The 24,316-nt window shown below is 39.1% G+C and overlaps 1 protein-coding gene across 1 annotated transcript in view; it reads left to right on the forward strand.

Annotated features, from left to right (window-relative positions):
• Positions 1-24,316, forward strand: part of LOC137193599 (cadherin-6-like) — an 82,785-nt gene that overhangs the window by 14,706 nt on the left and 43,763 nt on the right. The window contains exon 2 of the mRNA XM_067604825.1: positions 15,183-15,523. Coding sequence (XP_067460926.1) covers positions 15,305-15,523 — 219 coding nt within the window. The 5' untranslated portion in view covers positions 15,183-15,304. The remainder of the gene's footprint in view (positions 1-15,182; positions 15,524-24,316) is intronic.

Below are 24,316 nucleotides of genomic sequence, written 5' to 3' on the forward strand. Positions count from 1 at the left end.
GTTACTAAGCTCTGTGCTTGAGGTAAAGACACTAATATAAAACCACATTCAAACACGCTGTAATAACAATTGCAGTGGCTGCCTGGAAATGAGGTGTCAGTGCCAGTCAACTCATTCCAGTCACTAACTCCGCTGTCACACTGTGAGCAACCCCATCAACAAGGTCAATGATTTCCTTAAACACTGAGTGACCTCAAAACGTGGCCTGAACTCTTCATTCTGATGTGGTTTTGTTGGATGAACAGTGGTTTTAGCTAGCGTGAGCTAAATGGACGAGCTGTTTGTTAAAGCTATTCAAAGCTACCAGATTGAAGTATCTGACTGAGATTAAAGCCTTTTCGGCCAATTGGAGGCAGCGGATCAACCTGTAAACATAACATTTGATAGATTACCACCTTACTAAGCAGACAGAGAGGAACATTAACATTCACTTAGTCATGTATGTGTCCACCTGATGAATGGAAGTCCAATGTTCACCCTCATTTTGACTGTGGTTTGATCTCCACCAACTCCTGAGAAGTATAATGGATACCCCTACAGTGTAATGGAAATAGCACAACACCTGTCTGTTTTCAAACTAGTTTGACAAAAAGGTTTTGTTTGGAAGGTGTGAAAGCATTAAAATGGACGGACAGTCTGTGGAGTGGCTGTTAAGGCTTTACAAATAACCATTTTACTGTTTGAAAAGTGTCTAGGCCCACTCAGCCTTATTAAATGTGCATAAAATTAAATCAAACTTGGTTTGTAGTAGAAAAAGTAAATGTACCAGTTGTCCAGAACACCATCCATTTACAGCTTCTGTATTTGGTTTAAAAAGTTTGCTGCACGTTGTTCCACAGGTGATACTTGTTGCTGTTTTGCTGTGTGTTCATGTGTCCTGGGAATAATCCTTGAAGGCTCTCCTTTTTAATTAAATAAAATCCAATTTTTTACATTTTGCTTGTTTCTTTTCCATGTTTGATTTTCAGACAAGATTACTTGTGAACACAGTGCTTTTTGGTGGCCAAAAATTCAAGTTTAGAGTGTCCACAGTTATACAGCTGCACATATACAGAGCAGCCTGTGTTATTTTTCATACTTTGACTTTGAATATGTTCACAAGTACTATTGCATGACTTGTGGACATGAAGCTAGATGTGAGTGTGACTTGCTCAGCACAGGCTTACTATATACAGTATACTGTATAGGAGTCCAGGCACTACATGGTGTTTAGAGCAAGTCCTCTGTAGATGTGTCTGCAAGCAACAGATTCTTTGAGATTCAGGGCTGTGTTTAAAGTCAAGTCAGCGACTCTCTAAGCCAAGTGAGAATGTTGTGTTGCTACCAAAAACTGAGACATTTTGAGGTTGCGTTGCTGATGTGCAATATTTGGAGATGTCATATGCATAAGACAGTTTGTTGAAATTGGAAGTACTTTGTAATAATCTGCATATGCGATGAGTTGTGAGCATGTATTTAGGAGAGTCACTTTCAAACCACAGTATAATCATCCTCTGAACACAGAGAAATGATTTCTCCTTGTACAAAATAATTTCAAATGAATATATATATATAAAGTAAAGGTGAAAGAAGTCTGAGCAAAAGAGTAATAACTATAGCCATATCAAAGACATAAATTATGCCATTTTATCAAAATTGTATGTGGCTCCCTGTGTGCACTGGTGCTTTAATGATATAATGACCTGCCTGAACTTTCAGTTTATAAAGAATGAGACAAATATTTCTTTCTTATTACTCTATGCAACATCAAAGCAGTTTAATGTGATACTTTTTAACATTTAATATCATATTTTAAAATGTAATTTGATGTAATGTTTATAACTTTTCTATGTAATTTCAGTTTTTTTCCAGATAGGGGAAGCAACAGAGGCCATTTCTAAGGTGTGTCTAGTGCTACATCAAATCTGTATTAGAACTGCAGGCTTTACTAGAAAATTCCCTCAGGTGAAAAACAACATCTACACCTTCTTGATATTACTAGTAGGAAGTAGGCAATGACTTTGCAGTGTAAGGAAGCACGGAGCTTCTTCTTTCTATACTCTGATGTTACATAGTCATACTCAGTGATCTTTTTAAGATGCATTTCTGTTTACATGTCTGTATCTAAAGTATTTTACTTTTATTCAGTTCACATTGGTGCACTCTGTCCTATAGTGAATAAATGACTTTATGGATTAAAGACTTTTAGAACTGAAATCAGGTGATTAAATTTCATCTGCAGTTCAGATAGACCCATGAGCTCATAGCTGCCCCTTGTGGTCAATGGAGGAAAAATGCACTCCAACAGGAGTTCTCAGCAATTACCAGAATCGACAGCCGTTGCAGTGGATGTTTTCCCCCATCGGCAACAGTAATGTCCAGTCCAACTTGGTGCATCAGAATGAGACAGACAGCTTTACTTTGCTTACAGCTACACTCTGAAAACTCATGCAAGAATAACTCCTATGAAACCAGTGCGAACGTGTAGCTTCTTGTGCCTTTTAAATGATAGCAAAATGGGACTCATATTCTGTATTCTGGTTAGAGAACTCTAAGGTGATGTTAATTTAGTCACAGAGGAACTGAGAGACAAGCAATGACCCATTTCCTTCCAATCAAGAGTGTCTGGGAAGTGGATATACATTTTAAAATCTAGAAAACGTTGTTGAAGATGATCTTCTTTACTGCAAAATGATTATGTGACGATAGCAGGAATTCGACATGCCATTCTCTCTGTTTGTAACATAAAACTGTGTGCTAATGGTTAGAGTTTGGTGAACAAAACAAATAAAGCTACAGATAGGTTTAGGGTTCATTGAGGGTTATGCAACTTAAGCAACCTAAATTAAGATCAGTGTTTGAGATTAGTCTCAGATGTTGGTTTCACTGCCCACATCTGAGACTAAGGTTAGGTGCAGTTTCAGTTAGGAAAATATATTACTGTCAGTTTTCTGGACCCATCATGTTATTTTAATTGGAAACCTTTGTTCTCTCACAAAACATTGTGAGACTCAAACTAATGTGGACCCATGAGAATTGTAGGTCTTTGCTTTCGCATTCCCCTCCACAGGTTAATAAACCTGTTTTTGGATTTATTATTTTTTTTAAGAAAGAATTGATGTGCTGATTTTGTATTCTTTGCTGTATTTGGAAGCATCAGAGAGCCTGGTGATGATAATAAGAGTCTTGATCACAGCAGGAGTGTTGAGAGCAGAGTCAGGATGCTATGTGATGGCCTGCGGACCACACACTGGCTACACACTAGCTGCCCGTCATACACAAAGATCACTGCTCCTGCGTGTGTGTCTATGTGTGTATATTTAAGTTAGTAGTATTGATCCCTGCTTTATAACAAAGGGCTGTCGAACTACCTGGACACATTGAATATTGAATAGCTGAGGTAGCTGGTGCTGTCCTTAGAAAACAGAGACTGGGCCAGTGTGCACCTCATTCATTTCATCAGCATCAGCATTTATAGACACTCTCGCTGAGCCTTGTAGGACTGACTTCAGCCCACACTGGTAAAAAATTTCTCGTTTCCTAGTAACCATTGAAAATGAATCAACCACAACTCTTTAGTAATCTTTGTATGAAATTGACTAGTCAAGTCGTGTGTGCAATGTCTCTGAAAATACTGACATGCCATTGGTCTTCTCTTGCCCCCCATTGTTTTCCTGTTCTCCTGCTGATTAGCTGTAAAAGAAAATAAGTAGCTATACCAAACTGGCCATCAGTAGTTAGTAAACACAAACAGCTTTGTTAAAACGTTGGGTAATATTAACGCATATTCTTGACTATACCTCATTGTGGTTAAGTGGTTTTGTCCATGTGAGAGTAATGATCAATAACAATCAATCATTATTTTCATGTTAACAGCATTTCTCTGTTTTTGCCTGACTAGGAGTGGTTAACTTTAGTTATGTGATGTAAAGAACTGCCGCAGTTACCGGATTACCGTGGTAACGCAATCACATCATGCCAACTGCAGAGTCAAGCTGATCTCTGCTTCACCGCTGAATGAGCAGCTCAAGTGAAGGGACATCAGTTATTCTCTCAAGCTTGACATGAAGAATGATGCCAAATGCCGACCAATATTCCTGCTGCAAAGTTGGCCTTTTAATGACAACTCTGGAATAAAGAAAGACATTTAGACTATAGAAGCTATAAAGAATAGACAGGATACAGGAATAAATGCATTCGAAAAGTTTACCGTATTGGTCCGAATATAAGTTTTTCTTGGAAATATGATGAAAAAGTGGGGTTGTCTTATAATATATTATATTATAATATATATTGTAAAACCAACTCCTACACAGAGTGTTGCATTATGGGTTGTTTGTGGCATTAATGTTGCTAGGCTAGCGAGTGTCTTAAAGTCTGTTTATAGTGAGTGTGTTAGAGTCAGTCAGCACTAAAAGTGTTTCATTCGTCTAGTTTAACCTGCAGGAGTTTCTAAAGGCTCGTGTAATGTGTTTTTCTGCCACGGAAGAAATAAATTAATGAAGCGTGAAAACGAGTCCAAAGCATCTTCCAACGTCTCTACTGCAGTAATGGAATATGTCAAGCTGCCAAATACCACTGAAGCAGATGATATGGAGCTCAAAAAGACAAAAAGGCAGTCTCCCTCAGAGTTAGACGTCCGTCCTCCCTGCTGCTCTCTGCTGTAAACACACGTAACGTTAGCTGTTAGCGAGCAGCTGCTCTTATGTCCCTCCAGGTCTCAGTGCTTGTTTTTGGAAGAAATTCTCCTGCTCTCTGACAGTCTCCTCTTGATGTGTCTCTCTCCGGATGGCAGACGGGTTGCCACAGTTCTGGTTTGAAGCAGCGGCCGTCCTCTGGCTCATCCCTGTGTCTGTGTGCGCTGCAGCCTGGCTGTACACAGAGGAGGACCTGCTGGTCATCCAGAGCAGCAGCAGCCTGAAGCCTGCCGTCACAATGACATCAAATCAGGCATTGTGACACCTTCCCACAAGGTTGTGCGGAGGTGATCAGTCTGTTGTTTTTTTTCCTGCGATTATCTAACCAATGAAAAGTTGGTCGACTAAGACGGTTGGTTGACTAAGAACTATTAGGGGTCAGCCCTACATTAATCAAAGCTTATGCTTAAAGAATAAAGTAAAGTAGATTGTATTCTTTTCTTATTGTATAGTTTAGTTGTATAATTTGAGTCAATTATTTGAATCTGTTCTTTCATACAAGTGTCATAAATAGAAATAGTAACAGTAACACTAGTAACATAGCAGTTGTGTACCAACTGTGTATTAATCTGTAGCTGAAAGTAGTCCCCAACAAATGTCCTCCTTTTTTAGTAACATTTGCTAAAAACTAGCTTTGACCAGCTGTTTTAGGAAATTACTGAAACTATAGGTATAAATAAAATAAAATATTTTATAAATATTTCCACTTTTATAACAGTGTCATAAGAGCTAAGACACAGTTTGGGAACAAATTGTTCTCATGAAGTGCTGAAATCAAGCCCAGCCAAACTGCAGCTGGATACAGAGGTTCTCAAGGGTTAGCTCAACACACACACAAACAAGTGATTTTCACCCAAAGCAAGGCCAGACTGACCTTAAGTGTCCACCAGTATATCAAGATAAACTGAGACGGAACAGAAACTCCATCCAAGAACGAAAAAAGGTTACTCCAGTACGTAAAAGTACAGTCAAAAGATGATTGGCAAAGTACAGCCTCAGTGTCATAACTGCAGCTATATTGTGTCTGTTTGAAATCCAAGAAAGAGCAACGAGCACTGACTTGCACGACTTTTAATCCACAAGCCTCAGATTTGAACAGTGAATACCTTTTAGAGAATTCAGAAAGGTTAGAAGTCTGCTTCTGCTGGGAGTCTGAGATGCAGTTGAAATGTGCTGGAATATTACAGAATAATAAGAAAAGTGAATAAGAAATGTTAGAGTGCATGTTGATGAACTCAAGCAAACAGTTCAATAAATACTGTCAGTCTTTTTTAGCCATACTTGCATCATGGCTCCAGGGATAGCAGTGTTGATTGATTGGTTAGTTGGTTGCTTGGTTTTTCCTTTGGTCCCAAATAAAATAGCCTATCTGGAGAATCATTGCATGGATTGCCATAAAGTGTGTGGTCTCTAGACTCTTCATCTAGCATCGACTGTAGACTCTTAAGGTGTCAGTATGCTTCAGAGTGCTTGTGAAGTGTTGGATACCCCCTCTCTCCAAACTGCTAAGACAACAGAATTGGAGAGGGCTGCTTCCAAGCAACTAAGGAAGATTTGAACTTCTTTTTTTCAGTCTTCACACAACTACTTCTGTCCCTTTGTATAAGCAAGTGCAACACTGTGAACGCTTTTGAGGAAACATGCTTTTTACCTCGTCTTTGAGTGCGGCCATTCAGAGCAGCTACAAACTGTTTGCCTTTGAAGCGATCAAAGGACTGTGAACAAATTGATTTGTTTTGACCTTACTCCAGCTTTTAGCACTTATATTACTAAAAAACTTATGCAGACTTTTGGACCCCATTTTTTTCCAGCCAATGAAACCAAATGATGAAGCTGGAAAATTTGTGATACAACTTCAAAGTCTCTAACATGTATGTTAATATGTACTGTGAGAAGATATACATTTCTCAACCAACAGGATTTTCACCATGCTTTTTATATTAAGGTAGCTATCCCTTTAACATATTTGGGTATACTGCCATTGTGTTCAATGCTGCAGGTCACTGAGCAGGCCTCTTTTTGGCAGTATTAGATTTTTGTATGATTTTTGGATCAATGTGATGAATTACTGTGATTTATCACATATTTAATTTGCTGGATAAACCAAAAACAGACATCCCTGTTTGGTTACTTTATACATGGTCATTTCACCAGTAATGGTAATATTCAGTTCACATAAAAATGTTTGAATATACAGATGTGAAATGTTGGAACAGGAAGTTGTTTCCATGCCACTGTGACTTATTTTAAATGAGAGTTATCTAGGTTTCCCAAACAAATTCTAACCCAGTTATGATGTTTACATCCTAAGCTAAAAACTGGGTTACTTACTGACTGGGCTCTGCATGTTTCCTCAGACTGAATATCTAATGAGACGACTGACAGAATGACTGACTGACTGAGTGACTGGTAGGTGGATTAGGAAGACATGCATACACTGACCGTGGCTGGCTAACAGACTGTCTGACTGACTGACTTCTAATATCTGTTCCGTATGAAAGAGAATGATTCATGGCAATGTCATGTGGATCACAAAAAAAGTTGCTGAAAAAGTTTACTCTTTAAAAACTTGCAGTCAAGTCTCTAAAGTCAAGGTGCAACTTCTGCACCTCGTCTATGGTTTATTCATAATGAGACTCACACTCCCAAGGACCAGGGACTGGACTATCTGACGGCTCTGTGAGAATGTATGTGTGTGTGTGTGTGTGTGTGTGTGTGTGAGTGTGTGTGTGTGTGTGTTTCACTGTTTGTGTGTGTCTGAGGGAGAGACAGCGAGTGTGAGTTAAAACTGGATAGGCGGTGTGGATGCTGTTGGCTGCCTTCAGATGGCTGGTCTATTCTGATGGAAAGGGGTGGCTGGGTTTGTGCTTCTCTCTCTCTCTCTCACACACACACACACACACACACACGCACATAACACGCACACACACATAAGCTGCTCGGTGGCTGACATTCTCCTTTTTTCACCTCTAATTGGTCCTCTGGGAGTTGTCAGAGGTCTCAGTGGCTGTCTGCAAGGTGGCAACACACACACTCTCACACACACTCTCACACACACACACACACACACACATACACACACAGAGCCATGCGTCAGGAGAAGCGGGAGATGGAGGCGACAAAGGTAGAGAGGCACCGTGATTGTCACCTGAAGGTCATGAACATTTATCACTGTTTGTAAAGACAAAGGAGGGGAGGTGGGAGAGGAAATATCACGTTGGCCTGTGCTGCTGTTCTAAAGTGGGCAAGACTGCTGTATGAGTCCAGACTGCTTTAATAACACTCTCACTACTGTTTTAGGCACACCAACTCATACAGGCCACCTAAATGCATTTTGTGTTTGTGTGAAAAGGCCACCAAGTTTCATCTGTATTGAGTTGGCTCCAGCATATAGAAACTTGCAAGTGATATCTGGCAGCTGTTAAGAGGTGGCAGCATGTCTTGCACAGCTTGAGTCTCAAAATAATTGAACAGGCTCAGTAGTTCATTTCTGTGCTCTTTTTAAAGAGTGTTGGAAGTTGGAAGCCTCATTATATCACATTATGTCATTTAAAGTAGGTTGTAGAATTATGATTGACAGTTCTTTCTCAACAATGCATTCCTACACCAGACTGGACATTATAATGCATCACTCATTTGGTTGCCGTGGCTGGAAAAAAAAATATGGCAGTTGTTTTGGAAGATTTCTCTCTTAACTGCTGATGTGCAGTGTAGTGCAACAGCAGGGAGTCTGACACCTAAACTATACAACAATATCAGTTTCTGAGTAAACTTTAGTTGCAGACATGTGACATAACAGCCTAAATCGCAGGTTCTTCCCAACATCTTTTTTCTTGGGACTCCAATATTAGATCAAAATCTTTGTAATCCCAGTATTTACAATGTAGACATTTGTTTGCTCCTGGATTCTTTAAATGACACAGCAATTTTTGATGAAAAGTTGGGTTTCTACTAGCAGTTTCTTTCATTATCAATGCCAGATATTTTCTCATTTTATTGATCGTTTATAAAATGTAAAAATGTGGATCACAATTTCCAATGTGATGAAATGAAGCTGAACTTAATATAAATTAATTTAAACCTGCAATAAATGATTTTGGCCACTTAGGGGCAGCAGAAACAAGTTGTGAACACAAGTCCAATATTCACTCTGTTTTAGCTCTGTTTTTACTCTCTACCAACTGCTGAGGGAAATATCTGGCTCTTTAGCTGCTAAACAACATCTGCTCTCTGATGTCCAGCTCTTCCTCTCTGCCTCCTCCTGTCATCAACCCTCTTTCTGGGAGCTCGCCATCTCTACTCCATTTTACTGGCGTCAGGCAGTGTCACATTGAGGAAATCCTCAGGAAGATGAAACCCTGTACTTGTGCCCTGGACCCCATTCCCACAACTCCGCTCAAATCATACATCCCCATTCTCATGCCCCTGACCAAACTGTCAACCTCTTCCTTCAAACTAGTAGTGTTCCATCTGTCCTCAAGGTCGCAGTCATCCGCCCCCTCCTCAAAAGGCCCACCCTGGACCCAGAAGTTCTTGCCAGCTACAGACCTATCTCCAACCTCCCTTTACTGTCCAAGGTGTTGGAGAAGGTGCTCTTTACAGGGATCCAGAAGCTCTAGCACATTCAGAACAGCGCTGCCAGGATCCTGATGAGACACAAACATATAATACCAATTCTGTTTTCATTGTACTGGTTCCTTGTCTCCTTCACGACTGACTACAAAATCCTACTACTCACATACAAATCCATCAACGGACATGCTCCTTCCTACCTACAGGAACTGATCATACCAAAAACCTCCACCCACATCCTTAGATCTGCCAGCAGCCTGCTCCTATAGGCTCCCAGTGCCAAGCTCTGCGCCATGGGGATCAAGCCCTCTACTCTGCTGCATCACGCTTGCGGAACAGCCTCCCTAATTATCTGGGGGCAGCACAGACCCTAGACTCTTTTTAAAAAGGTCTGAAAACCCTTCTATTCACAGAGCATGTAGCAGAGATTCACTACGAATGAAAAGTGTGGTACAAAGATGGTTTAATCAGTTCTTGCCACATTCTTCGTTTAGCTTTTCCTTCTATAATCTTACAGTGAAGGATCACTGTAATATCAGTCTGCTTTGTTTACGTGTAGTTAATGCAATGGCTGCATTTGTGGAGTTAAGCCCTTTGAGCAGATGGTGCTCAAGTTCATCTGCTGGTAGATTTAAACAACTGTCAAGAGTTTGTACAGCAACACCCTTTCAAAGTGTTCAGAAGCTACTCTGGATAAGAGCACACACAAAAGAGTATTTTGGAAAGTTTCTGATCTAGGAACCAATCTGATAATCACACACATTTAGTTAGGGAAATAAGTATGTTACAAGATAAAGTCGATGTTCTGATTTAGCTGCTCCCATATCCAGCACAAGACTTCCACCAGCACTTAAGATTTAAACATTGCAGTCACTCTCTCAGCTCATTCATTTATGAATTAGTGCAAATGAAGTTGTCCTGTTAGTTCTAAACCTGTATTGCTATTCACCCAGTACATTAAGTTTTGTGATGAAATCCTCCAGTTTTTTAATAAAATATATATATATATACATATATATATATATATATATATATATATATATATATATATATATATATATATATATATATATATATTTTTTTTTTTTTTTTTTTTTTTTTTTTTTTTTTCCCCAATACTTTAGAGAACTGTGAGAGCAAAGAAAGACCTCAGTCCCCCACAGCTTTCTGGCTTGCCTCTGTATGACAGTTTTGGCTTTTGTGTTCACAAAGCACATTACCATTATCAGACTGCCCTTCCTAGGAAATGTATGGCAAGCTGAAATTGCACGGGTTTGTATTCACATTTTGGCTTTGAAAGAATTGAAGTACATGCTTTTCTAAAGAAGCTAATTCACTCAGTAGGGCGTCTTCACCTTGTTCCCCACTTATAGCCCTGGCATATGTTTGATGTCTTGTCTCAAGTCTGCTTATAAGCAAATCATGCAAGAATATTGTTCCGGGTGATCAACATGTTGCTCTAGATCTGCAGTTTTTCTGTCCTCTTTGGTAGATGACTTGAGCTTCCAGACCTCGTCCATTAGTCCAAGCAGTTTTGCTTGTTGGTTAGCTATCTTACTAAGCTCTTCCAACATCAAGTTAAGAGACTTTCTGATCTCCTCCATCTTGTCCTCGTACACAAGGCACTGAATAGAGAAGTATGTCATAGGTGGCTGATTTTGGTTATAGCTTCTTGAGGGCTTTGACATAGGCTAGCACAACAGTGCTTTAAGCATTTTGGTGACTTTAAACACACTCATATACTCACTAGAATAATTAGGCGATGGGGGGAAATCCCTTTGAACTGGAAAACTGGAAGGCTCCAGCCACTTTCACTGCACAATAATGGAGCAGTAAGGCTCGTTAAAAACAGAGTAAAGGCGTCCAGCCAGAATCAATAAGTCTCCTGTGTGTTGTTCACCTGATTCAATTAAACCCTTTTCATAAAGCACGAACTTAATGGGACTAATGCAGTACTTGGACAGAGAGGGAGAGGAAACATGAGACATAGAGACAAGGAAGAGAAGGAGACAGCGAGGTAGAGAAAGGGTGAGGATGCTTTGTGATTCATCAGTTTAGGGTTAGGGTTAGGGTTAGGGTTAAACAAGGAAATATGAAAGTAACGTGAAGTAAGTGTATTTCTAGTGTCGCATGTGTTAAATGTCATGGCTGTTTTGTTCAGGACAGTCATAGGTCTTTGATTTTGACTATGTCAGGATCTCCTAGTCTCTCTACAATGTAGGACATATAGTTTTAATGTCCATTTTCAATGATTAGAATAAGTTGGTTTTATTGTGGTAAAGGAATTATGCTGTTTCACCAAAGCTAATGAAGCTACCTCCACAGTCATGATGTGATGGCTGATGGTTAGGAACCACTGTTATATGTCAGGGCTGCACCCTAGTGCTGAAAACGTGAATTGATAAGGTGGTTTATCCTTCAAATCAAGCACTGCAAGGCTAGTGCACAATGAGGGTAATTTGTTGATTAGTCACCGAGTCATTTTAATCAGTCTCTTCATGATCACGCCTGCTTTTCCTTGATGAGCAGCCTCAAAGAAGCACATCCTGACTTTTTTGTCCTAGAAGTCTTTCAAAAAAAATCTGACATTGATCTTGTGTGAACAAAATGTTGCCATGCCATGTCTACGGAATGAAATGGGTTACATTTGTATGGAAAGTACCTCAGATAAAAAAGAACACTATTTTTGCTTGTTGCAGCAAGACACTGACCGAGCTGTGTGTGGGAAGATAAAAGCACATTTCCTTTCAGTGTCGTAATTGCTGTGTAAGCGTTCCTTCCAGATCCTTCAACGTGAATGTGTATGGATTTATTGATCCAGTGCAGTTTTTAAGTGCACAAAGACAGTTTTTGGGGACGTGTTTTTTTTTTTTTTTTCAGATACTACAACCACTAAGTTAGTAGTCAATTTGATTTTTGAGGGAAATGTTTATTTAAAGCCAAGGCAATTTGTCTTCCTGAAATGATGTCTGCAGGAGAGAGAGGAAGGAGATGTGCTCAGTCTGCGTATGTAGTGAAGGATCTGTGTTGCTGCATTTATATTAGTTCCTGTAGGGACACATACAGTACCTCACATACCACAGGTGTGAGTCTCTTCTCCTCCTACACCTACAGACTGCAGACAACCAGTTCACAACAGTAATAACATGTTATTTCTCGTGAGCAGACTTGAAATCTGTAAAGCTCTCTAAAGGTTCTCATGGTTTTACATTTATACCCACCTCAGTCATGATGTTGAGGTGGCGATTAAACACTTAATCATTGAGAGAAAGATGACAGAAAAGGAGAGAAATGTTCTGTTAATGTGGTTTGAACATTACTGCCTGGTTGAACTAATTAAAATGATTAAGTTGGTAAAACTCAACATCCAAACTTTGCTTGCTCATAGTGCCACACAACATGCTAATTATTTAAAGAATTATGTGGGATATTATTTGGGTTTCTCACTACAAGTGACTCCTTTTACATTACACATAGCTGTTTGATCTACTGTTATTACTGAAAACGTCATTTAGTTCAGCTTTAAAGAGAAAGGTATAAAACTGCAGCTATTAAGGAAAAATTGAGGTGAAAGACAGTAGAAGCTTAAAGAAAGACTTTTATATCCTGACACAGAAGATACAGATTGTGCAAAAAAGGAGGTGTTTGGTTTTACCTTCATCATCACCAGTCAGTGAAAGTACATTCATGAATAATTCATTGCACTCATTGTGTAAACGCATATCTTGATAAAAGGCCTTTTCAAGCATTAGCCTTCAGTAGTCACAGATAGTCAAGATTACATGCCACTTTTTTCATATATCCTCAACCTTGTCAGTGGTTCCAGTAATGCTCTGTCTCTGCTGTTATTACAGTCTCTCTGTGGCCTTTTCAATGGATTCCTGCCTTTGTTGTGTTAATACAAAATGATAGCCTGACTCTATTGCTTTTGCAGAGCTTTCCATAAGAGCCAGCTGACAGCCAAACAGCCAACTACTCATTTAAGCCCAGCCGGCTAGTTTATTATATTCATTTTTGATTCTAATAAAATAGTTTTGATTAAGTTGCAATTAGCTATGCGCCTACATTTACGACCATTAGCCTCCACTTCAAAACAATGCGAGCATGATGATAGAAAGACGTACCTACAAGTCTCTATATGAGTGTGTGTGTGTGTGTGTTTGCTCTCAGCTGAGAGGTTGCGTCCTGCCGAGCAGAGAGTCGTCTTCAGTGTTTGACAAATATTAGCAAAATAACTGATGACAAAACACATGAAGAATTGCATTGATTGCACAGACAGCGGACATCCTCATTAAACAGGCTACTTCATTAAACAGCAGCATCTTGATGATTGCATAGTAAGTATTAAAAAGTCCAATGAAAGCGCTGCATTTTCCATATACGCCACGTAGATGTTTATGGGCGCTTTTTGCAGCAGAGCCGTCTCTAAGACACATTGCAAACAAACAGTAAAACAGGCGACATTGTCAAAGTAACAGGCCTGTGTCATATGAGGAAAATGTAGACTGTGCCTCACACTCAGGATGATAGTGAAGATGAAGATGACTAGAAGTTGAGTTGATTCAGTAGATTCACATGATTTTAGAGTTATTTTTGGCATAGGTGTATTTTATAAATAATTTAATTTAAAACCAATACATAGGCTAGATAAGATTGGGATTACAAACGTGTTCCCCCTTAAAACAACCTTGTTTACTTTCATTGAATAAGAGTGCATTTATGTTTCTAGTAAAACAATACATTAACCATCATTGTGGCATGTCTTGATAAACCTTACAGTGAAGGTGTCGATAAATAAATAAAAAATAATAAATGAGGTTTAATGATTCTTAATTGTTAAAGTTCTGATCAGTCTGGTTTTAAATATTAACAGCTATTTATAGACTGTGTGGGATAAAACACAAAGTGAGTTAATTAAGATCAGTGTATATGATGTAGTAGTTGCATTAGAATGTGCCAGAAGCCACCAACTTTGGGCTTTTACAGCCATAATTTTTCATGCCCCTGGACCCTCCCCCCCTAGCTGGCTACTTTTTCCCACTGGCTGGCTGCTCCATATCATGGTGGAAAGGATGCTTTTGTTAAACATCTTTCTCCATGTGTTACTAATGACTGTTCAGCTGGGCGGTGGGAGTGTTGAGTGCATTTATATGCCGCTCTCTTTATGCTAGGCAAAAATAAATCTTTGTTTATCATGAATGGGAATATTCAATGTTGCCAGGGGAAAAATGGTTATGTGTTTATGTAGATGCAGATGCATTTATATGTAGATGCAAATGCCTTTGTACAACGTCTTATACTTAACATTGTTCCACAGAATTAGTGTGGAGAGACCTTGAATTAGTTTATGTATGCTAACATGACGTACACAAGTACAGTTCCACTGTCACTGCATGCTTAGCATTTTTAATATACCGATAATGCAAACCATGAAATACTATGTCAAGTTGAGGTGACTTAAATTTGAAGTTTCTTGATTGGTGAAAGTGGTGTGTTAGTTACACTTTTATCTCCTGTGACTAGTGCATTTCTCCTTTAAATTAATATGCATGAAGGAAAATGGCGCATTTCACTAATCACACACAAGGCTGGGTGCCTCCTCATCAAGTTACACACAATCTTCACAGAATGCACCAGACAGGAGATGCAAAAGGTTTAGTAAATCAGGCCTTGATGAACCCAGGACCTCTCACAAACACCACCGTGCTGCAACTGTTTCTGTTTCTGCAGCGCTCTTTCCTACAAAAACCCAACTTTATTTACATACATTTACAAATCAATTAGATGAAAATTCTGCACTCCTACATCAAGCAGATCAGTTTCCGAGAAATCACCAAACTGCCCTCACAATGCAGTCTTATTAAATCTTGACTTAAGTGTTGCAATGTTCAGCTGAGTCACGTACTCATCCCTGTTTCTCTGCCTCTTCTACAGCTTCTTTCCCCAGTCAGTCAAAACCTGAAGGACTATGACTGATCGACCCATCTCCCAATTCAAAGAGATCCTACTGGGAAGATAGAACATTTGTGACCAGTACATTATACGCCTCTGCAAAAATGAGGACTATCTTACCGGGCCTTGTATGGTTCTGTCTTGGCCTGTACCTGGATGCATTTTCTCTGACTGGACAGAGGACAAAGACAGAAGGTGGAGGTGGAACTGAAGCAGCAATCGGAGGAGACAAGGTGCTCAAGAGAGTGAGACGAGGCTGGATGTGGAACCAGTTTTTCCTGCAGGAGGAGTATACAGGCAGCGACTACCAGTATATTGGCAAGGTAAGAGCTGTGCCAGTACCTGCAAATTCTTTGTTGCATAGAATGTAGTGCCATATGTTACGAAATGTAATTAAGTTCTTGATTAGGGTTATCAGTCATGTTTGTTCTTCTCTCCTAAATTGCTGGCTTTGTTAATATGAATTTATGCTGAAGTTCACGCTTTACCCATTTTACCCATGACTCCTGTGGCTGCAAGCATAATGAATTACCACTGCTAATGATCATTGCTTAACAAGTGCACTATAATTCAGGGATCATCTACCATTTAATAGTTTCATTACACACAAAAAGCTAACTGTTATCTTTTTGACCTCCATGTGCAGCTACATAAAAACAGTGTAAAGACTCTTCCTCTTACAAACAGAAAGTTAAATACATAACCATTAAACACATCCTCACTTGGTCTGGTATGATCAGTTTTCAGATGGTGGCTAACAATAGATGATGTTAGCAAACTGCTGTGTAACTGGTATTACTGTGTCAGATTGCTGACTTTATGACTTGCACTACTGGTACACTATGATTAAGCATTAGCATTATCCTATAACTATCAGTTGTGGTCACAGTGGCCGCTCTTCAGCAAAGGTTATGTAGGCTAGCTTTAAAGCTGCACTTTAGCATCTTTCAGCTCATTGTTTTGGTTTTACAAGCCCACAACTTTACTTTTCTAGTTTAGTCTCATCACTTTCATTCACCTCGTTTTCAACCACAGCAGGCAGCTGTTTTTACTGTATGACAACATGTTAGCCATATTAGCTTTATACATTCATAATTTGTCAAATGTGTGTGTGATATTTAGCTTGTTGTGAATTTCTCCTGTGGCCATGTTGAAAAAAAGGTATCTATGGTTGCTGTGGAGCAGAGAAAGTCAGAGCTCTGTAGTGTGGAGTAGAGAAAGCACCACTGCCGCAGCTCTGGCTCCTCTGTCTGTCACTATGGCAAGCTTTCACAACAGAAATAATGGAATCTCTAAAATTGTTATAGTGTGATATTTTTGCACTTGCAACTGTAAAGACTTGTGTGGATGTTTTGTGGCCCAGTGGCTGCATTGAGCAGTACACATTCAGGACAAAGAGGCAGAGGGGCTGTCAGCAAGGAAATTGCAAGATAGGCATGAAGACAGAATGTGCAAAGTGAAGCGAATATATGAAGAGTGTAGAGTTTTCTCCTCTCGCATGCTAAAAGACATCTGTACGTATGTAGTGACTGCTGTGGTGGATGTGTTAATGCTGATACCATCCTGTTTATCTCTTACATGTGCTCTTTTTCTCATAATCATCTCATTGTTATATACAGCCTGTTATATGTTGCATTTACATATCAATCCACCTTTTCCATAATATTCTCTGGTTTGTGTCTCAGTGTGTTCCATTGCAACTTTATGCAACTGCTGCTCCTTTATACCCTGTTATATCCCAGTTCTTGTGTTATGTACTTGTCAGTATATGTAAGACTGAAACATTCACAAAAATAGCAACTTTTCACTGCAGGGATATAATAAGCACTAACCTGAGGTTTCACATAACTGTAATCAACCTTTAAGAACATTGTGAGGCTTTGGCGCAAGGTTCTTCGGTGCATTTCCACTGATTTTTACAAACCAGGATGTTCTGGATAAACAGTATGTCATTAAAAAAAGGCAAAAGCAGGACTGAATATGTCAGTTTTATTCACTGTTTGATACACCGTTGAAATAAGCAGTTGTGGGACAGACAGTAATGCAAGATTTAAGATGATGTTCTTTCACATTTTTGTGAACATGAGATACAAGTTTATACACCTGCAGGAGAATCCAGGACACTGCTGGGCTCAATACAAGCAGGTCAATGGACCAAAACATCTGTAGCTTTTCAGTTTGTTTTATAACTGCTGATTCAAGCCCCCTCTGATAACCATCTCTATTCAATTCAATTGAATTAGGGCCTTGATATCATCTTAATTTGTCCAACAAGCATTTTATGGAGGATTAGTTGTAAAGATGCAGTAGTGAAATAGTGGTTACTGTGGTGTTTACAGTCAACAACATTTCCAGCAACCCCTGAAAGTACCTAGAAGGTGTAGTATCACCTCTCTTCAGCAGGGGCCAAATATCACCAAAGCAGGTGGAGAACAGTGGAAACAAAAGTAGAAACTGTGACAATAGCTACACACTACATTATGTTTCAGTGAATTCCTGCAGTGGAAAATGGCCAAAGAATGTGAGTGTGTGAGAACACAAAAGCTCCAGTGTCTATGCCTGAGGCCATTTTCTTCATATTGACTAAAAGAGCCAAAAATTACTAAATAAAATTGGTAGTGCAGAATAATCAAAGTTTTGTGAAGTCATATTATCATACGCAGGGTCCAAATTTTAAGCTGGGTCTTACAAGGCCACCTTTCCAAAAACCTGAAGCTACACATATGTGGTTAACAAAACAATCTCTGTTCTGGAGCTTTCAATCATAAGATGACAAATTAAAGAGCACATGAGTAGGCTTTATGCTGTTTTAAAGAACATACTCTTTGCATGTTCAACCTCATTTATAACCTGTAACTGATTTATACCACTGCTGTAGCTGTAAAATAGGATGTCTCAACTAGTTTTCTCACTGACAATTTTTTGCTGGGAAGATTATAAATGTGGGTGTTCTGCTTTGCTGAGGCAGTGTCGTTATGTTAATTAATAGCTGTTACAAATGAATGACTTGGATCCATCAGCATACACAAGTGAATACAATGAACTCAATGTGCCTCATACTAAATGTATGAAGAAACAAACATAGTTATAAAATGACTGTCTTACGTGAGACAAACTCTCAAAGGGCAAAAAGGTTTCATCCATTCATTCATAAATCAGACCCTCAGTGGAGCTGTACATGAAACATGCTGTTTGCTGATGTATTATTGCACACATAATAAGGTGTTTAATGTCCACTTACCTTGTGCAGAGATAGCAGGGTTATGCAGGGATTTTCAATCTAACTGGCTGCTCTGTTTAATAACTAGAGGAGATTCTCACTCTAAGGCCTATTAGTGAAGTTAATACACAGTGCAGTGTGATGATAGTTGGAGCTGTGCTGTTTGATCAGTAGCCAGATGCCTGGAGGTATTGTGCTGCTCTGTATGAGGCCTGCTGTCTGACAGCAGAAAAACAAAGTAAGCTGTGAAGCAAACAAGAATTTGCCATCATTGAGGTAAACATAGTGAGAAGCAAGACAGTGTCAGCAGACTTTTCCTCCCTGCTGGGGTGTTGTCTTCACAGCAGGGGACCCGCTGGGTGCTTCATATATGCTTTAGTGATAACAGTATGGTTCAGAGACAGATTAGCAGGGACGGGCATGTGTTTGGCAATATGGTCAGACAAACATTAATACCAGGTTTTTACTCCTGATACCATGATGTGCTGAGTCTTCTGATCTAGAATATTTATCCAATCCTGATCTGATTTATTAATATTAAGTTACACAGCTGCACAGTAAGCATTTCCTTTTGGATGCACTCTGATTTACATCATCCTTTTCCATGTGAGAACAAAAACAACAGATAACAAATAACTTAATCAAATGAGTGCGTCGTACACTGACCCAAACCTCAGTATTCAGAGTTTTGAGAATAGCTAAATAACCAAACACCAAGTTTACTGGTGCCAGTGTGCTAGAGTGTAATCCTGGACATCCCAAATTGAGTGCCACTTGCTTAAATGCGTAAAGAAATAAAATCTGGGAAGCATAGCCAGAGTCATTGTGGATGCATAATTCATAGAGATGGTGATAATTGGTCATGTAGTAAAGAGACAGAAACAGACCTTTTTTCACAGCAGACATTCTGACATGCAAAAGCAGGAAAAGCACAGTGCAATTAATTATATTAATGATGGCTGATCCCAATTAGTTTTTACAAATTCATGACCCTGTAGTGGTTCACTACTATGGCTTCCTTGGACACTTGAATGGAACTGAGCCATCGTTAATGTTATCAGTCCCACCTGTGCTTTTCCGATAACAAACCTGTCTGCTGTGGAATAGCAGATAGAATAATGTGTGTGTGTGTGTGTGTGTGTGATATGTATAGACAAACTTTCTCATACAATTGAATGGGAAGGTGTGTTCAAACTTTTGACTGCTACTGTATATACTGTATATTCTGTATATATATACTGTATATATGTATTGTGGTCCCCAGCACTGCTAAAACAAAAGCTACACCCCTGCAAATATCACAGAGTTTGCTTCATTAGCTCCATCTCAACTTTCTCTTCCACAGTCAACTTTTGCAGAGTTTATTCTTTGTCTAATACAAAAAACAGAAAGGAAAATAACCATACACTATCTATCCCATTTTTCCTAACATGTCATACAGCGTTTAGTGTTTTGTGGACAAATTCTTAAAATCTTTTGTTCACTGACATCACTTTTGTCTTTATCATCCCCAAAGTCAAGTAGACATCCTACAGCCCTCTGGCAGATAGTGAAACATTTCTAACTCCCGGATAGAAGAATAGACATCTCATGCATGATTTATATTGTGTTTTTACAGACATGATACTGTGTCCAGTCCAATGTTTGTGACAAAGAATGCGCTTACCCTTGTGTTTGTTGTCAGCTATTGTTCAAATGCCAGTAATGAGTGTAAAATTATACGCTATATGTCTGTTATCATCCAATTCCTAAGAAGAATTACCTGCAAAAATATTCTCCAAAAGGGTTTGGTTAAAAATGCTCAACATGGGACTGTGACTGCAGGAATGTAGGATCATTCATTGTTAATAAATAGCATTTTTTTCTGTACAGTTTAGTCAAAATGCATTCCTGGATCTCTGAATATTACCACTGCAGTAACTGGTGCAGAGATTTTTTATTAAAGGTTTGCAGTAGCAAGGAGCAGGAAAGTCTTTCTTTGGTATCTAATGAAAAGGTTGAGGATGTTTTATCCACATGAGCATTGTCAGCATGGAGGTGATTATACAAAACTCTAAGAGACAGCAGTATGGTGGAGGTATGGTAGTGAAGACAGTGATCTGGGACATATAAGGACTCCAAAAAGCATACTCTGCTCTGGAAATGTGCTGTGGTGAAATGTCTGCAGGCTTCGTCAGCTCGTGTTAGGTGAAAGCATGGAGGTGTTGCAGCCCTGCAGACTGACAGATCAAATCAGACTGAACACCGCTGGAGAGAAAAGGCAGTAAGGATCAAAAGGAGAGAGGGAGAGAGAAATGGATGCACAGAGTGAGGGGGAAGGGAAGAAACAAGCAGATGAGGAAAGAAGGGAAGAAACAAAGGAGAGGTACATCTTATAATGCTAAGAAAATGCACAGAAAATGTGTTTTTGGAAGCAAAATAGACAAGATAAACAAAACAACAACAAGAAACTATTGGACAAAAAGTCAGCTTTAAGAAGACAAAAAGGTGAGGTGAGTATACTGAGAAGCAGAGAGTAAAAGGTGAAAGACAGCAAGTCGACTCCAGGAGGAAAAGTGAAGGCATAAGCTGAGTTTCCATTCAAATAGAACAACAACAACATTTACTATAGTTTACTCAGTGCTGGACACTGGACAGATGGATGGATGGATGGATGGATGGATGGATGGATGGATGGATGGATAGATGGATGGATAGATGGATGATAAGTATGAATGTAAAAGATGTTTATTGTTGTGTCATACAGGCTTTGGAAGGGAGGGAGTGGTTGTTTTGTGGCCATGAGTTGATGCATAATCAGAATATCTGTGCTGTGTAGTGCTCAACAGTTATTTGACAAGACTTGGTACGTTAGAATATCATAGAGGTTTCACAAAACAATCCCAAACTCAAACCCCCCCAGAGAGTCTGAGAGTCCACCACAGTCTCAGAAAATCCTCTGGGAAACACCGTGGGGGGATGAGAAAATAACAGTTCAAATCCATTCACTGTGAGCCTGTTTTACAAATGTTTTGTGATTATTATTTCTTTTGGCACACAGTGTGTTTTTTAAATAAATATTGTAATGATAATAGTCCAAAATTATGTGAAAATGCATCATTTTTAGTCAAATAACATCAAATTTTCTTCGGGGAGGACCCCCAAACCTCCCAACCAAAACTCGCTCTCTGCCACACTGCTGCAGATCTATTTAATCAACTGGATAGCATCATAAAACAATAATATTATATCAACAAAATGGCGCAAAACAAGAAAAAATGCTGTCAGTACTCTATTGAAAACCTTATCTATGGATACATATCCTTCTGCTTTTTTCCAGTAGCCTTTTTTGCTCCTATAGACTTTTTTTCTTGGTAGGCTGCTCTTGTTTTCTGTTGGAACAATTAATAAGAACGCTTCTTGTTTGGCACTGGCACCAAATTACCACTTTCTGATTGGCTGCTGTTTGTGATCAATAATGAGATCTAATTAAAGTTTGGCTTTTTTGCTCCCTGGGAAACTAATGATAATGATATTCCAACTGTCCATTTAAACAAACCTGTTATTTGGCATCCAATGACATGCTTTTTTTAAATGATATAACACAGAATTATAATCGACATTAATATTCAGTGGAGACAATTAGCTTACATTTTAATTGATGGGGGGTAGTAGGGACCTGGTTAATAGATAGGAGAAGCTGGCCCAAAAAAGGTTGAGAAACATTGCCTTTTAGTACAACCAAACACTGAACAAGGCTTTTGTAGGCTGCCAAAATGTTACAACTAACTTTCCTGAACTGAAAACACACTGTGAAATAGCAGCAGCTATGCCTATACTCTGTGAATCTGGGGTTACGCCATGGTTACATTACATAACCAACGTTGTCGCTGTGGTAACAACTTGTCAATCACAAGGTAGCCATGCTCTAAAGCATACCCTGCTTTATTGTCTTTTTTTTGAAGGCACTTCTGCATTGGCTTCACTTTTTTGACCTGGTAATATATAAGCTTTTTACTGAAGAGATCAATGACATTATCACCTTTATCTTTACGCTTGGTAGTGTTGAATTCTCATGCAGTCCTCATGTAAAACTCACCCTGCATTTGTGCTGCATTATCACTGCATCTTTTCAACAATCTCTTCAACAATTCCTTTGGCTCACTGGCTCAGGAAAAAATAACTGCAGAATTTTCCAAAATAATCCCTGTCAGAGGTGGAGCGAGAAAAGCTGCAACAGGGGAGGAAGAGCTGGGAATAATGGACATTGTGAAATATTGTAACTCAACATGTTTTCATGGCACACTACTGGTTTCTGAAGACACAGAAGAAGATTTACATGTTACATTGAGTCGGTGACACAGGCGGACCGAAAAATCCCAAGTTAAACAGATGCTGTTGCTGTGTGGCCTCAGTGACAGAGTTCTTCCTGTGCATACAGCAGAACCAGGCAGATGAAGTGTGACCCATCCCTCCACACTGCTGATTTGCAGTGTTGCATTGTATGTGTGCGTATGGTTAAGTGGGGGGTTATCAGCAGTGAGCCAGGAAGACCCTGAGGAAAAAATAGCTTTTTGCTGTCTTTGAAAAGTGGTGCAAGTGTGGAAGAGTCTAATTATCCCCTCAGTCTCATCAGAGTTGTGCAAAATTTTGTTTAGAGTGGTTTAGTTGTTCCTAGAATCATCTATCACCAGATATTTTTATTAAAATCATTATTTTCCACTGGAGGAATCATTTTAATTCAGTTTTGGGCATCGTTTCAGTATTTGTTTTACACAATTATAATACTGCATTCTCATAGGATTTTTCTCGCTTGAGAAGATGTTTTTTTAGCCTCTACGGCTTTGTAGTAATTTTTTCGTCATACCATCCCTCCTCATTCACAGGGGCACTACACCAGTTTTACACATCAAAGTAAGCTTTCTTGTCTTGGGGAGTGCTACTTAATACTACTCTGTTAAAGTAAGTTGTTCTGGGCTTGGAGATTACACATTTAGAAACTGGGGTCATCATTTAGTAAGATGTAGGGTCTAACAAAAAGACACAATTGTGTTGCATTATGGTAAGTGTAGTAATAGTGTTTTAGGAGCTTCAATTTTGACCTGTCTCGCAAGTCTCCAAACCTTATGGACCAACTTGAAGTGCAGTACTAAATCTGTGGAATGCCCCTTTAATGTGAGTAGACTGGGTAGAGGTGAAGAGGGCATTGAACTTTTTACAAAAGTTACATAGTCTTGCTTAAAAAGGAAAAACCTGACTAAATGAGTATAGAAAGACATTGAAGACAGATGCTTCGATACAGAACACTGAATGGTTTTGAGTATGAAAAGGATGTGAATTATACAGCATTTACAATCATCACATCTCAACACAACTGGAGAATCTAGCCTGATAATCACTGAATTGTTTTCACTTCAGTCTGGCAACATGTTAGCTGATTTCTGTGTCCAACTCTCTAGCGAGTGGCATATCCATCACATGGACATCATTTTCACTTGACAAGGAAGCTAGAGTAGTATTAGTTTTTAACGTTTTTAAAATTGATTGAAGAAATCCGCAGATTTAAGTTGTTATTTCTGTAAGTTGACCTACAACAAACTGTAAGTCTGCATCTGTCTCATCAATGCTTGTTTCTATATTCTTGAGCTTTTTTCTATCACTTGCTATATGGCTCTAGCACAAGAAGATTACATTGTAAATCTGTTACCAGTGCTCTCTTTTTTTCCAACCAAGAAAAGAGTTGTCAATGAGCACAGCACCAAACCAGTTTGAATCACTGAAAACTCAGATGTGGGCAGTGTTTCAGAGGAGCAGGGCTATGTAGAATCCTTGCCAAGGAGCATTTAAACTGTTCTGGCAACTTGTGTTGGTCCAACACTTTACACTTCATGTTTGGTTTTCTTTTCATTTGTCACCC

The sequence above is a fragment of the Thunnus thynnus genome, chromosome 12, assembly GCF_963924715.1.
Source record: "Thunnus thynnus chromosome 12, fThuThy2.1, whole genome shotgun sequence".
In the NCBI taxonomy this organism is placed as follows: domain Eukaryota; kingdom Metazoa; phylum Chordata; class Actinopteri; order Scombriformes; family Scombridae; genus Thunnus; species Thunnus thynnus.